Source organism: Oncorhynchus gorbuscha, linkage group LG09, assembly GCF_021184085.1.
Source record: "Oncorhynchus gorbuscha isolate QuinsamMale2020 ecotype Even-year linkage group LG09, OgorEven_v1.0, whole genome shotgun sequence".
In the NCBI taxonomy this organism is placed as follows: domain Eukaryota; kingdom Metazoa; phylum Chordata; class Actinopteri; order Salmoniformes; family Salmonidae; genus Oncorhynchus; species Oncorhynchus gorbuscha.
This window is the reverse complement of record NC_060181.1, coordinates 38,254,802-38,269,221: the sequence shown is the minus strand read 5'-3', so window position 1 is coordinate 38,269,221 and position 14,420 is coordinate 38,254,802. Positions and strand designations below refer to the sequence as shown.

At 45.9% G+C, this 14,420-nt stretch overlaps 1 protein-coding gene across 1 annotated transcript; it reads right to left on the bottom strand.

Moving 5' to 3' along the window:
* Positions 1-902: 902 nt before the first annotated feature.
* LOC124043540 (death domain-associated protein 6-like) lies at positions 903-12,110 on the bottom strand. The gene is made up of 11 exons (XM_046362224.1): positions 12,015-12,110; positions 10,870-11,123; positions 10,039-10,416; positions 9,743-9,874; positions 9,450-9,566; positions 9,020-9,251; positions 4,644-4,813; positions 3,160-3,319; positions 2,465-3,026; positions 2,222-2,354; positions 903-2,007 (listed from the first exon to the last, which is right to left on the bottom strand). The coding sequence occupies exons 1-11, from the start codon at positions 12,049-12,051 to the stop codon at positions 1,948-1,950; spliced, it is 2,235 nt and encodes a 744-aa protein (XP_046218180.1). The 5' UTR covers positions 12,052-12,110; the 3' UTR covers positions 903-1,947.
* Between the last annotated feature and the right edge of the window lie 2,310 nt (positions 12,111-14,420).

Genomic DNA, 14,420 nt, shown 5'->3' with positions numbered 1-14,420 from the left:
TGGTGTGATGACTACCTCTGAGGGTGTAAAGCTTGACAAGTACTTGGGAGTATGGCTATACTGTCCCCTCAGCACATATCCAATCTGTTCTTGTCTATTAATGTTTTGTATTATGTCATGCTGCAGCTTTTGCAACCTCTAATGGGGATCCTAATAAAATACCAAAAGCTGCTAAATCTAGACTTTGTTTACTCGCTGACAAACCAACCCCGATTCAGATGACCATCCTACCCATGCTAGATTACAGAGACGCAATGTTCTTTACCATTCAGCCATCAGATTTGCCACCAATGCTCCTTATAGGACACATCACTGCACTCTGTACTCCGTAAACTGGCCATCTCCATATACCCATCACAAGACCCCGCTGGTTGATGCTTATTCCAACAGTGACATTCTGTTAAAGATCCTCAAAGCATACACATCCCTGGGTCGCTCCTCTTTTCAGTTCGCTGCAGCTAGCGACTGGAACGAGCTGCAAAAAAAAACCTCAAACTGGACAGTTATCTCCATTGCTAGATTCAAATCATGGACACTTACTGACACTTGTGACTGCTTCCCGTGATGCGTTCTCTACCTTTTTGTCCTTCGTGCTGTCGTCTGTGCCTAACAATGTTTGTGCTGCTACCATGTTGTGTTAGGCCTCTCTTTATGTAGTGTCACTTTTGTCGTGATGTGTCCTACATTTTTTATCCCCGTCCTCACAAGGGGGCCTTTTGGCTCTTGGTAGGCCGCCACTGTAAATAAGAATGTGTTCTTAATTGACTTGCCTTGTTAAATAAAAGTTCAATAAAAACATTGTCTTCAAAGTTCATTTCTGTAATCTGTATTAGCATGTCACTCTTCTCCAAATGTACAATTCATGTTACTTTACCTTATGCCTTTACCCACAAAGCACCTGGTGAGCGTTATCAAAGTTTATTTAAAAGGAAATATGCCCTTTGCTTCTCAGTGTACTAAAAGGAAAAATGGATAACAATTAAGCGGTCTTCCCCCGTAATCTTATTGAATTGGTAAAAACAAGGGAATCCAACCAAAGCATCTTAGGGAGATTTGAAAAATCATTACCACTGTTTGCAGTCTCAAGCAAGAGGGATTCTGAACGCTCCTTTGATGCAAACCAACCCAAACACCACCTTACTACATGCTGAGATGGGCATTGGAGGTGTAGTCCATCACCCTGAACACAACTATTTCTGAAAAGTCAATGTGGGGGTTATGTCTGCATTAAGTAGGACACTGCTCTACAGTTCATGCTAATGCAAAGCTGTACCTGGTCATTTAGGTCAACGCATCTGCTTAATTGTATTCGTTTGGCATCTTGAACACAATTAAACTGACGGCCAGTCTGACAACATATTGCGATTGCATATTACTTGGGTGAAATAGCGGCGTTCAGGCCACTAGGTGTCACTATGTGGACACAGCAACACCAAATGATCCATGACAAAGTTGATGTAGATCCTGTATTGGCCTTGTATAAATCTAAGTTACAGTACTCCTGTGTTCATCTTCTATTGCCAGCACACTAACCCCAGACACCCAATTCATTCACCCATCTAAAATAAGAGGCAAAAAGATTTCTAAGAAAACAGGTCAAATAATATCTAATTGAACTCATTTTTACAGCTAAAATAAAAAAATAACCTGACGTGATGCTGCTCCCTCCCTGCTCAATCCAGACACTGGGAAATAAAATTGGCATATAAATATGAATGTAAACATTGGCGGTAAACTACCACGTCCGTCGCCAGTTTAAATCTGTAGTGAAAGGTTTACCCTCTCCCGTCTGAAAATGCGTACATTTTCAAGAGTTCACATTAGCAGGCACTAGTTTGGAAGTCAAGTGGGATAGCCTGGTCTCAGATCTGTTTGTGCAGCATAAACAGACCTGGTTTCAGACTAGTAATGGGAAGCGTGAACACCCAGAACGGTGGGGGGCAGAGGTTATTCCGAGTCCGATAGGACGATCACTTCGTCCGGGTCACACTGGGTGGCCACGTTGACCTGAAAATGACACAAAATGGACGTTGGTAAGAGGTCTGCATACTGTACAAACAAAGGTTTTTAGTGACATGTCATGGCTGCGGAGCATGTGTATGACACACAGAGGTGACAGATGTTTTTGTTTTTTTAGAGGGGCGAGACGTGTTTCAGCGCAAGGGTACGATGTGCTGAGCATACATGGGGAAAAATGTGTAGTGATATCATTTACTCCCACCTTGTTTTTCTTCGGTGGCGGGGTGGACTGGGAGCTGGTGACCATCTCCTGGGTGGGAGTGTCTGCCCTGGTGGAGTCTGCCTGCAGGAGGCTACTGGTCACCACGCCCATGTCCAGAGGGATGTCACTCTGACTGCAGATGGAGAGAGATAATTCATTCATTCAAGTCTCTACAGTTGAAGATGGATAAATATCGTCCATGGACTTTATTTAAACATAATTAAATGTGGGTGCTAGACTCACCTCCCATTGTGGTGCCTTAGATCCCCGTTGTGAAACTTCCGGGATTCCACCTCTTCTTTCCTCCTTCTCTTCCTGCCTCTGGAGGTGTCTTTGGGACTGGGTGGCCTGGGGCTGCAATTTGCTGACCTCGTCTCAGTGATGACCGTGCAGGAGTCCTCATTGGTCGAAATCAGCACTGGTGACGGAGGCAAAGAGACCTGATTCGCCGCCATGGGGGAGGCTGAGGAGTCCTTAGTTTCCACACTAGTGCTTACAGAGACAGCCGAAATGTGATTGGAGGAAACCACGTCTTCCTTTCTGAAGTTGGTATCGGATGATTCGTTCCCCTTGTCGGCCTCTATCGCCTCCGATTGGCTGGGGCTGTCTGTGGGGGATTGGTCGACTAAGGAGGAGATCCGCGGAGTGTCACCCCGGGAGACGGGGCTGATTCCTCTCGTCACAGAGTCTGTGTCCTCCTCAGCGTTCTCTTCTTTCTCTCCTCCATCCTGGTCTCCGTCACTCCCCCCATCCACCTCGGTTTCACTCTCGATTGCTGCCTCTACCTCGTTGTCCTCCTCCTCCTCTGAAAAAAATAAAACTCAAGTCAGTTGAAACTAGATTTTTATTTTATCTACGTTGTCGCCAAAACCCAGGCCAACCAGTGTTAAAACACAATTTGAGAAAGGTGCTATGTAAATGCAAATGATCATCGTCACCTGGCCCTGCTTGTGCTTTGCTGGCCTGGATCTCCTCCTCGATGTCTGGATCAGACGACTCATCGTCTTCATCATCCTCTTCCTCAGCTTGTTCCTCACAATCATCCTCTCCCTTCGCCAAGGGATTGTCATCGGCTGTGGTGGCCTCCTGCGCCAATGACTGATATACACAACAGACAGTGAGTGGTGCCGAGTGGTGACATAAGTCATTCATATACAGTTGAAGTCGGAAGTTTACATACTCCTTTGCCAAATACATTAAAACTCAGCGTTTCACAATTCCTGCCATTTAACCCGAGTACAAATTCCCTGTCTTAGGTCAGTTAGTGTCACCACTTTATTTTAAGAATGTGAAATGTCAGAATAATAGTAGAGAATGATTTATTTCAGCTTTTATTTCTTTCATCACATTCGTGGGTCAGAAGTTTACATACACTCAATTAGTATTTGGTAGCATTGCCTTTAAATTGTTTAACTTGGGTCAAACATTTTGGGTAGCCTTCCACAAGCTTCCCACAATAAGTTGGGTGAATTTTGGCCCACTCCTCCTGACAGAGCTGGTGTAACGGAGTCAGGTTTGTAGGCCTGCTTGCTCACACTTTTTCAGTTCTGCCCACAAATTTTCTACAGGATTGAGGTCAGGGCTTTGTGATTGCCTCTCCAATACCTTGACTTTGTTGTCCTTAAGCCATTTTACCACAACTTTGCTTGGGGTTATTGCCCATTTGGAAGACCCATTTGCGACCAAGCTTCAACTTCCTGACTGATGCCTTGAGATGTTGCTTCAATATATCCACATCAGCTTCCCCCCTCATGAAGCCATCTATTTTGTGAAGTGCACCAGTCCCTCCTGCAGCAAAGCACCCACACAACATGATGCTGCCACCCCAGTGCTTTTGTACCTGTTTGCTCCAGCATCTTCACAAGGTCCTTTGCTGTTGTTCTGGGATTGATTTGCACTTTTCGCACCAAAGTACGTTCATTTCTAGGAGACAAAACGCGTCTCCTTCCTGAGCGGTATGACGGCTGCGTGGTCCCATGGTGTTTATACTTGCGTACTATTGTTTGTATAGATGAACGTGGTACCTTCAGGCTTTCGGAAATTGCTCCCAAGTATGAACCAGACTTGTGGAGGTCTACAATTGTTTTTTTGAAGTCTTGGCTGATTTCTTTTGATTTTCCCATGATGTCAAGCAAAGAGACACTGGGTTTGAAGGTAGGCCTTGAAATACATCCACAGAATCTTCTAAAGCCATGACATACATTTCTGGAATTTTCAAAGCTGTTTAAAGGCACAGTCAACTTAGTGTATGTAAACTTCTGACCCACTGGAATTGTGATAGATTATTTCACTTATAACTCAATGTGTCTGTAATCAATTGTTGGGAAAATCATTTTTAAAGCAGATGTGGAAAAGCTTTGGCTGATAATAACAGGTGACAATTACAGAATTGCCACCACGTTTCTCCTTCTACGTCTCTTACCTCTTTCTTCTGCCTGTCTCTCTCTATCCGTTTACTCCTCTCCTCCTCCTCCGTGTCGTCCTGCTTCAGGGCGTATTTGGAGATGACCTGCTCCAGGCTGGAGAGAGCCACCTCCCGGTTAGAGCGCAGCTTACGGGCCAACGTGTGGTCCAACAGGGCAGGGTCAGTAGCTGGTAAGAGTGGGCAAAATTAAAGAGGGACAAAAAAATGGTGGGAGTTAGTAACTTTGTAGTCAAATCTTCCTAAATAGTTTTCCCAAGTTCGACCCGAAATGCATTTTGTTTTTTTAAACTTTTATTTAACTAGGCAAGTCAGTTAAGAACAAATTCTTATTTACAATAATGGCCAACCAAAAGGCCTCCTGCAGGGACGGGGGCCTGGGATCTTTATTTATTTTGTATTAAAATAAATGTAGGACAAAACACGCATCACAACACTACATAAAGAGAGACCTAAAGACAACACCATAGCAAGGCAGCAACACATGACAACAGCCTGTTAGCAGCACAAAACATGGTAGAAACATGATTGGGCACAGTCAACAGCACAAAGGGCAAGAAGGTTGAGACAACGTACTGGTGCATACTGCTGTCACTGTATCAACTACCAGGTTTTCACAGCTTGGTGAATGAAGTGTGTTACAGCTATTTTTAAATAATAAAATCGATACAGCAACATAATGGGATATTACCGATTTTTTAAAACGTTATATCGTATAGTTTTGACAATATCACAATATTATTTTTGCACTAGTTGGCTGTACCTGCACCAAAACCCCAAGTATTTTTCCATCCTAGCTTGTTCTCCATCTTATTTTTAAATAGCCAATTGGTTTTCAGCACTTATTTCCATGACTGATCAAAACTCTCTCATGGCTCTCTCTTGTCCCTCTGCTGCAGACAGATGGTGAACATTATGTTTGGCAAATCAGATTGTAATAAAATCACAGTATCTAATTGCAATACATAAATGGCACCGGAAGAAATGGCAACAGTTTTATGCCCAACCAATTGTGCTATTATGTGGGAGTTTATCACGTTATTTGTAACTTATTTTGTACATAATGTTTCTGCAACCGTATATTACGGAAAAAACAGCTTCTGGATATCAAGACAGCGATCACTCACCTCGGATTAGACAAAGATTTTCTCTTCAACAAGCAGGAAGCACAGGACCTTCTCCAAACACCCGACAGGGCCAACATCCCCGTTATTTGCAAGAGGAGGAGACGCAGGTAGAGGGACACAGAGCGGGATGCCTCGTGAGGACCCGCAGGAGGCGAGTGGGAAAGCTGCTATTACCGTCAATATTACTCGCTAACGTGCAATCATTGGACAATAAATTAGATGAGGTACGATCACGAATATCCTACCAACGGGACATCAAAAACTGTAATATCCTATGTTTCACGGAATTGTGGCTGAATGATGGCATGGATATTCAGCTAGCGGGATATATGCTGCACCGGCAAGATAGGACAGCACAGTAAGACGAGGGTGGGGGGTCTGTGCATATTTGTAAACAGCAGCTGGTGCACAAAATCTAAGGAAGTCTCTAGATTTTGCTCGCCTAAAGCAGAGTGTATTGTGATAAATTGCAGGCCACACTACTTGCCTAGAGAGTTTTCAGCTATACTTTTCGTGGCTGTTTACCACCACAGACATATGCTGGCACTAAGACCGCACTCAGTCAGCTGTGTAATGAAATAAACAAACAGGAAACCACTCGCAGAGGCGGCGCTCCTAGTGGCCGGAGACTTTATTGCAGGGAAATTTAAATCAGTTCTACCAATTTTCTATCAACATGTTAAATGTGCAACCAGAGGGGGAAAAAAAATCTAGATAACCTCTACTCCACACACAGAGACGCGTACAAAGCTCCCCCTCGCCCTCCATTTGGTAAATCCGACCACAACTCTATTCTCCTGATTCCTGCTTAAAATAAAATATTAAAGCACCAGTGACTCGGTCTATAAAAAAGTGGTCAGATGAAGCAGATGCTAAAAACTACAGGACTGTTTTGCTATCACAGACTGGAACATGTACCGGGATTCTTCCGATGGCATTGAGGAATACACTACATCAGTCACTGGCTTTATCAATAAGTGCATCAAGGACGTCAACCCCACGGTGACTGTACGTACATACCCCAACCAGAAGCCATGGATTACAGGCAACATTCGCACTGAGCTAAAGGGTGCGGGACTCTAACCCGGAAGCTTGCAAGAAATCCTGATATGCCCTGCGACGAACTATCAAACTATCAAACTATCAAACAGGCAAAGCGTCAATGTAGGGCAAAGATTGAATCATACTACACCGGCTCCGACGCTTGTCTTATGTGGCAGGGCTTGCAAACTATTACAGACTACAAAGGGAAGCACAGCCGCTAGCTGCACAATGACACGAGCCTACCAGACAAGCTAAATCACTTCTATACTCGCTTTGGGGCAAGCTGCACTGAGGCATGCATGAGAGCATCAGCTGTTCCGGACGACTGTGCAATCACACTCTCTGTAGCCAAAGTGAGTAAGACCTTTAAACAGGTCAACATACACAAGGCTGCAGGGCCAGATGAATTACCAGGACGTGTGCTCTGGGCATGTGCTGACCAACTGGCAGTTGTCTTCACTGATATTAACAACATGTCCCTGATTGAGTCTGTAATACCAACATGTTTCAAGCAGACCACCATGGCCCCTGTGCCCAAGAACAAAGGCAACCTGCCTAAATGACCACAGACCCGTAGCGCTCACGTCCGTAGCCATGAAGTGCTTTGAAAGGCAGGTAACGGCTCACATCAACACCATTATCCCAGAAACCCTAGACCCGCTCCAATTTGCATAAGGCCCAAACAGATCCACAGATGATGCAATCTCTATTGCACTCCACACTGCCCTTTCACACCTGGACAAAACTAACACTTATGTGAGAATGCTAATCATTGACTACAGCTCAGCGTTCAACACCATCAAAAATCATCACTAAGCTAAGGATCCTGGGACTAAACACCTCCCTCTGCAACTGGATCCTGGACTTCCTGACGGGCCACCCCCAGGTGCTGATGGTAGGTAACAACACATATGCCATGCTGATCCTCAACACTGGAGCCCCCCATGGGTGCGTACTCAGTCCCCTCCTGTACTCACTGTTCACCCACGATTGTATGGCCAGGCACGAGTCCAACACTATCATTACGTATGCAGACGACAACAGTGGTAGGCCTGATCACCGACAACGATGAGACAGCCTATAGGGAGGTCAGAGACCTGGCCGGGTGGTGCCAGAATAACAACCTATACCTCAACGTAACCAAGACTTAGGAGATGATTGTGGACTACAGGAAAAGGAGGATCGAGCACGTCCCCATTCTCATCGATGGGGCTGTAGTGGAGCAGGTTGAGAGCTTCAAGTTCCTTGGTGTCCACATCACCAACAATCTAGAATCGTCCAAATACACCAAGACAGTCATGAAGAGGGCACGACAAAGCCTATTCCCCCTCAGGAAACTAAAAAGATTTGGTATGGTTCCTGAGATCCTCAAAATGTTCTACAGCTGCAACATCGAGAGCATCTGGTTGCATCACTGCCTGGTATGGCAATTGCTCGGCCTCTGACCACAAGGCACTACAGAGGGTAGTGCGTACGGCCTAGTACATCACTGGGGCTAAGCTGCCTGCCATCCAGGACCTCTACAGGCGGTGTCAGAGGAAGGCCCTAAAAATTGTCAAGGACCCCAGACACAGACGGTTCTCTCTACTAACGCACGGCACGTGGTACCGGAGTGCCAAGTCTAGGACAAAAAGGCTTCTCAACAGTTTTTACCCCCAAGCCATAAGACCCCTGAACAGGTAATCAAATGGCTACCCGGACTATTTGAATTGTGTGCCCCCCCAACCCCTCTTTTACGCTGCTGCTACTCTCTGTTTATCATATATGCACAGTCACTTTAACTACACATACTACCTCAATTGGCCCGACCAACAAGTGCTCCCGCACATTGGCTAACCGGGCTATCTGCATTGTGTCCCGCCACCCACCAACCCCTCTTTTACAGTACTGCTACTCTGTTCATCATATATGCATAGCTACTGTTATTTTTCACTGTCTTTTTACTGTTGTTTTTATTTATTTACTTACCTATTGTTCACCAAATACATTTTTTGCACTATTGGTTAGAGCCTGTAAGTAAGCGTTTCACTGTGGTATTCGGCGCACGTGACAAATAAACTTTGATTTGACATCGTATCGTGAGGTCCCTGGCAATTCCTAGCCCTAGTGTGTATTTCTCTTTATTCTTTGACACAGAAAGACAGAATAAGACACACACACACCCAACCAGGAATGTAGAGATGTGTGTATACTACATTCTCTTACCGGGTTTGTAGAGGTCTGTGAGGTGTGAGCCGAAGTTGTAGACCATGTCGAGGTGGCGTCTCTCCTGCAGTCGGTTTCCAGTCTCGCGGAAGGCATCCTGGGAGATCTGGGTCAGTTGCTTTCTGCTGAGGTTGAGGCCGTGGCGCTCGTTGGCCCGACGGACATGCTGCAGGATGTCCGTGTAGTCGGGGGGATTCAGCTGAGCCTCGGGACTATTGATGAAACGCTCAATCTGGAGGTGGGAAAGGGTCAGAGTATATCGTTATGTTTTCATGCATTTATTTCCTAGTTATACTTATTTCCTTGATTTCTCTCCTACTTGGTTATAAAGCTCATTTTCACCCGCAGTCTATTTAACTAAATGAACAGTGGTCAAAAAGCATTGGGTTGTCAAACAATGAGTCGGTTGATTATGTCACGTGTTGGTTACCTTTCTGTTGACCTCAGGGTAGCGTGTCCCTTTGTATTGGATCCTCTGCTCGATCACTCGGCCTGTCAGACTGCTGCAGCCCTTCAGCTCACAGAGCTTATCATAGATCTTCATCATCTATACGAGAGAGATTTTCACTGACTCAAAAAACAGTCGTTTCGCAGATACTTCTATCAAAGCCACGTACAGTTAACACATGTATTACTATGTGGCTCATGCAGGAATCAAACAAACCTCAGGTTTTACAAGCACCACACTCCAACCAACTGAGCGATTGGCCTTGGTGATCTGACCTTTCGTTTTAGCTTGTGCTCCTGGATATAGCTGGAGTCCTCCTCCTCCAGCTCGTTGACACTCAGCTCCTTCTCCTGCAGCCGCCGGATCTCATCATTGTACATCTTCAGCAGGTTCTCCAGGTACGCAATCTGAGAGACCGAGAGTGATGGAGGTATGCCTGGTATATTTCATCTAGACCAATACAATGCTTTCAAACCCTTGAGGGTGACCAAGTGCACACTTTCAAAAGAAAAGGAATGGGGATAAAGCTATAGAGAACTCATGGACACTGTCCATCTATGGTACTGCTGACCTGTCTCCGGGAAGCCTTCTTAGTCTTCTTCTCCTTCTCGTCCTCCTCCTCCTTCTCTTCCTGCTGCCCTGAGGTAGACGGTAGCTCATCTGTCGGTGCCTCCTCTTCCATCTCCTCCTCCTTCTCCCCAGCAGTAGGCCCCACCTTCACAACACTCTGCCTCCTCTTGTCCGAGTGCTGTTTGAGGACGGTACACAGCTCGTTGATGTAGACGAAGGTCTTGGTGCGGCTGGCCTGGGCACGCGTCAGGCAGCGGCCCAGCGTGTTGCGGAACTCCACCGAGGACAGAAAGTCCGGTGACGCCTTGGAGTGCTTTGCGTGCAGGAAGGTCATGACCTCGGGGCAGTCCTGCGTTTGGGCCGAGCAGTAATCTACAAACTGAACAAATGGAGGCAGGGGAGTGAATGAGGGAGAGAGGTTTAGAGGAGTGTTCTTCAATCTTTGCACTGGTTGGGACAGGGGTGCGGGGCCAGAGCGGGGGGGCTCCAGGGTGGACCCACAGAGTGGGTGCAGACTTCTGTTCCAGCTCAATACAAGGGCTTAAGTTTAGTGGATTAGTTATAAATCAGGTGTGTTAGTGCTGGGCTGGAAAAGAAGCTTGCACACACTATGGGATTCGAAAAACACTGATTAAGAAGTTCCAAATTTGAGAGTATAACGCACAATCACGTTATGATTTCAGTGATCTGACAACATTGTGATGAACTAATAGCCAGCAAAGACTCAGTCACATTAGCAGTGTTGCTTGCCAGTGTTGCAGCGCAACTCATGTATTTGTAGTGTGACCGTACCAATCATCCCCACTATCCATCCATTAATGTACCCTCTTACCTCAGTAAAGAGCTTCTGGTTCTCTGCTTGAAGAACATGGCTCTCTTTCTTCACCATGGCGAACGGAGATTGGGTGATGTGAGTAGGAGCGGGCTGCTGGATTTTGGGGGGAGTACGCTGATTGGCTGAGAGTTTAGAGGATCTGGTGGAGGAAGAAGGCTGAGGCCTCTCCTCCTCTTCATCATCATCAAGGATTACAATACTGTCCATAACTGCTGCTGAGGCAACCGCCATCAGATAGGGACTATTCTTTGCTGAAGGCAAAAACAATGTTGTTAAAATGATGCCTCAGGCAAATTCAAAAGTAACATAGCACTGTTATCACTGTCATGCAATCTGAAACCTAGGCCTATATCCTGCTCTGTTCAGTTATTCCCACTGTAGTTCAAACAAGGTGTTGGTTTAGTGAGTCTATCTAATGCAAGGCCTACGCCCTTCAACGTTTTGTTACATTTATGGTCAACCATTTTTACAATATGAGAATGACACAGGATCAGGCGCAGTCACAAACACCCCTGGATAGCTCTGGCTAGGCCAGGGCTTGCTACACATTATTATAGATTACAATGCAATCTCCACCCCTGTCTTTTTTTCACACGCCCGAATCACAACAAATATAACAAACATTGTTTGTACGCTTACGTTATCTACAACGAAAATAGACTGGACACGGACCATCAGCTTAGACAGTCAGTAACGTTAACTAGCTAACTTCGCTAGCTAAACGTAAGGAAGTCTTGCTAGTTAACTTAATTACTTAGCGCGTAACGTTAACAGCTAAAGTGGAGATGTATTATGTGATTAAACGAGAAGGCGCTGATTGAAACCTATCAGGAAAATACCAAATTTACCAGATTGTTTACTATCAACCTCAACTGCAGCAACACTCCAAAAACCATTGTTGTGTGTGCTGTTGACTAGCTAGCTAGCGTGCTAACGTTAGTTAGCAACAAGCTAACTTTAGCTGGCTGGTCAGGAAAGCGCCAACATCTCTGGGTAAAATGGTATCGGTGTGACAAATACAACATGTAAACAAATACTTTGACTATCTTTATGTATGAAATGCGGATGTATATAATACAGCTACTGTTTTCAGACAGTGGTTAGACGGTTAGCTATGGACAAAACAATGATAGTCAACTTACGCGCTCGACACCGAAATTTCTCCCAGCGCGAGAACATTCATGCCTACCATTGGTTGGTTGTCATTCAGTAACGTCGTCGATCATTGGCTATTCACTTGTGTTTTGTCCAAAGTGTCTCCATTTGCCGGTCAGGTTTTTATGTTTCTGAGACTGACAAGATACATATTAATAGCATTAACATAAAATATTATAATAACATATATATATATATTCCTATATATTATATATAAACTACCGGTCAAAAGTTTTAGAACACCTACTAATTCAAGGGTTTTTCTTTATTTTTACTATTTTCTACATTGTAGAATAATAGTGAAGACATCAAAACTATGAAATAACACATATGGAATCATGTAGTAACCAAAACAGGAAAACCTGGAATGCATTTCAATTAACGGTGTGCCTTTTTAAAAGTGAATTGTGGAATTTATTTCCTTCTTAATGCTTTTGTGCCATTCAGTTGTGCTGTGTCAAGGTATGGGGGGTATACAGAAGATAGCCCTGATTGGTAAAAGACCAAGTCCATATTATGGCAAGAACAGCTCAAATAAGCAAAGAGAAACTACAGTCAATCATCCCTTTAAGACATGAAGGTCAGTCAAAACAGAACATTTCAAGAACTTTGAAAGTTTCTTAAAGTGCAGATGCAAAAACCATTACATTTACATTTAAGTCATTTAGCAGACGCTCTTATCCAGAGCGACTTACAAATTAGTGCATTCACCTTATGACATCCAGTAGAGCAGTCACTTTACAATAGTGCATCTAAATCTTAAAGGGGGGGGTGAGAAGGATTACTTATCCTATCCTAGGTATTCCTTAAAGAGGTGGGGTTTCAGGTGTCTCCGGAAGGTGGTGATTGACTCCGCTGTCCTGGCGTCGTGAGGGAGTTTGTTCCACCATTGGGGGGCCAGAGCAGCGAACAGTTTTGACTGGGCTGAGCGGGAACTGTACTTCCTCAGTGGTAGGGAGGCGAGCAGGCCAGAGGTGGATGAACGCAGTGCCCTTGTTTGGGTGTAGGGCCTGATCAGAGCCTGGAGGTACTGAGGTGCCGTTCCCCTCACAGCTCCGTAGGCAAGCACCATGGTCTTGTAGCGGATGCGAGCTTCAACTGGAAGCCAGTGGAGAGAGCGGAGGAGCGGGGTGACGTGAGAGAACTTGGGAAGGTTGAACACCAGACGGGCTGCGGCGTTCTGGATGAGTTGTAGGGGTTTAATGGCACAGGCAGGGAGCCCAGCCAACAGCGAGTTGCAGTAATCCAGACGGGAGATGACAAGTGCCTGGATTAGGACCTGCGCCGCTTCCTGTGTGAGGCAGGGTCGTACTCTGCGGATGTTGTAGAGCATGAACCTATAGGAACGGGCCACCGCCTTGATGTTAGTTGAGAACGACAGGGTGTTGTCCAGGATCACGCCATGGTTCTTAGCGCTCTGGGAGGAGGACACAATGGAGTTGTCAACCGTGATGGCGAGATCATGGAACGGGCAGTCCTTCCCCGGGAGGAAGAGCAGCTCCGTCTTGCCGAGGTTCAGCTTGAGGTGGTGATCCGTCATCCACACTGATATGTCTGCCAGACATGCAGAGATGCGATTCACCACCTGTTCATCAGAAGGGGGAAAGGAGAAGATTAATTGTGTGTCGTCTGCATAGCAATGATAGGAGAGACCATGTGAGGTTATGACAGAGCCAAGTGACTTGGTGTATAGCGAGAATAGGAGAGGGCCTAGAACAGAGCCCTGGGGGACACCAGTGGTGAGAGCGCGTGGTGAGGAGACAGATTCTCGCCACGCCACCTGGTAGGAGCGACCTGTCAGGTAGGACGCAATCCAAGCGTGGGCCGCGCCGGAGATGCCCAACTTGGAGAGGGTGGAGAGGAGGATCTGATGGTTCACAGTATCGAAGGCAGCCGATAGGTCTAGAAGGATGAGAGCAGAGGAGAGAGAGTTAGCTTTAGCAGTGCGGAGCGCCTCCGTGATACAGAGAAGAGCAGTCTCAGTTGAATGACTAGTCTTGAAACCTGACTGATTTGGATCAAGAAGGTCATTCAGAGAGAGATAGCGGGAGAGCTGGCCAAGGACGGCACGTTCAAGAGTTTTGGAGAGAAAAGAAAGAAGGGATACTGGTCTGTAGTTGTTGACATCGGAGGGATCGAGTGTAGGTTTTTTCAGAAGGGGTGCAACTCTCGCTCTCTTGAAGACGGAAGGGACATAGCCAGCGGTCAGGGTTGAGTTGATGAGCGAGGTGAGGTAAGGGAGAAGGTCTCCGGAAATGGTCTGGAGAAGAGAGGAGGGGATAGTGACAAGCGGGCAGGTTGTTGGGCGGCCGGCCATCACAAGACGCGAGATTTCATCTGGAGAGAGAGGGGAGAAAGAGGTCAGAGCACAGGGTAGGGCAGTGTGAGCAGAA

Coding starts and splice junctions, on each gene's coding strand:
- LOC124043540 (XM_046362224.1), bottom strand. CDS start 12,051: ATGTTCTCGCGCTGGGAGAAATTTCGGTGTCGAGCGC. Junction 11,124..12,014: donor GAAATTTCGGTGTCGAGCGC/GTAAGTTGACTA, acceptor TTTTGCCTTCAG/CAAAGAATAGTCCCTATCTG. Junction 9,252..9,449: donor ACCCTGAGGTCAACAGAAAG/GTAACCAACACG, acceptor TCCCACCTCCAG/ATTGAGCGTTTCATCAATAG.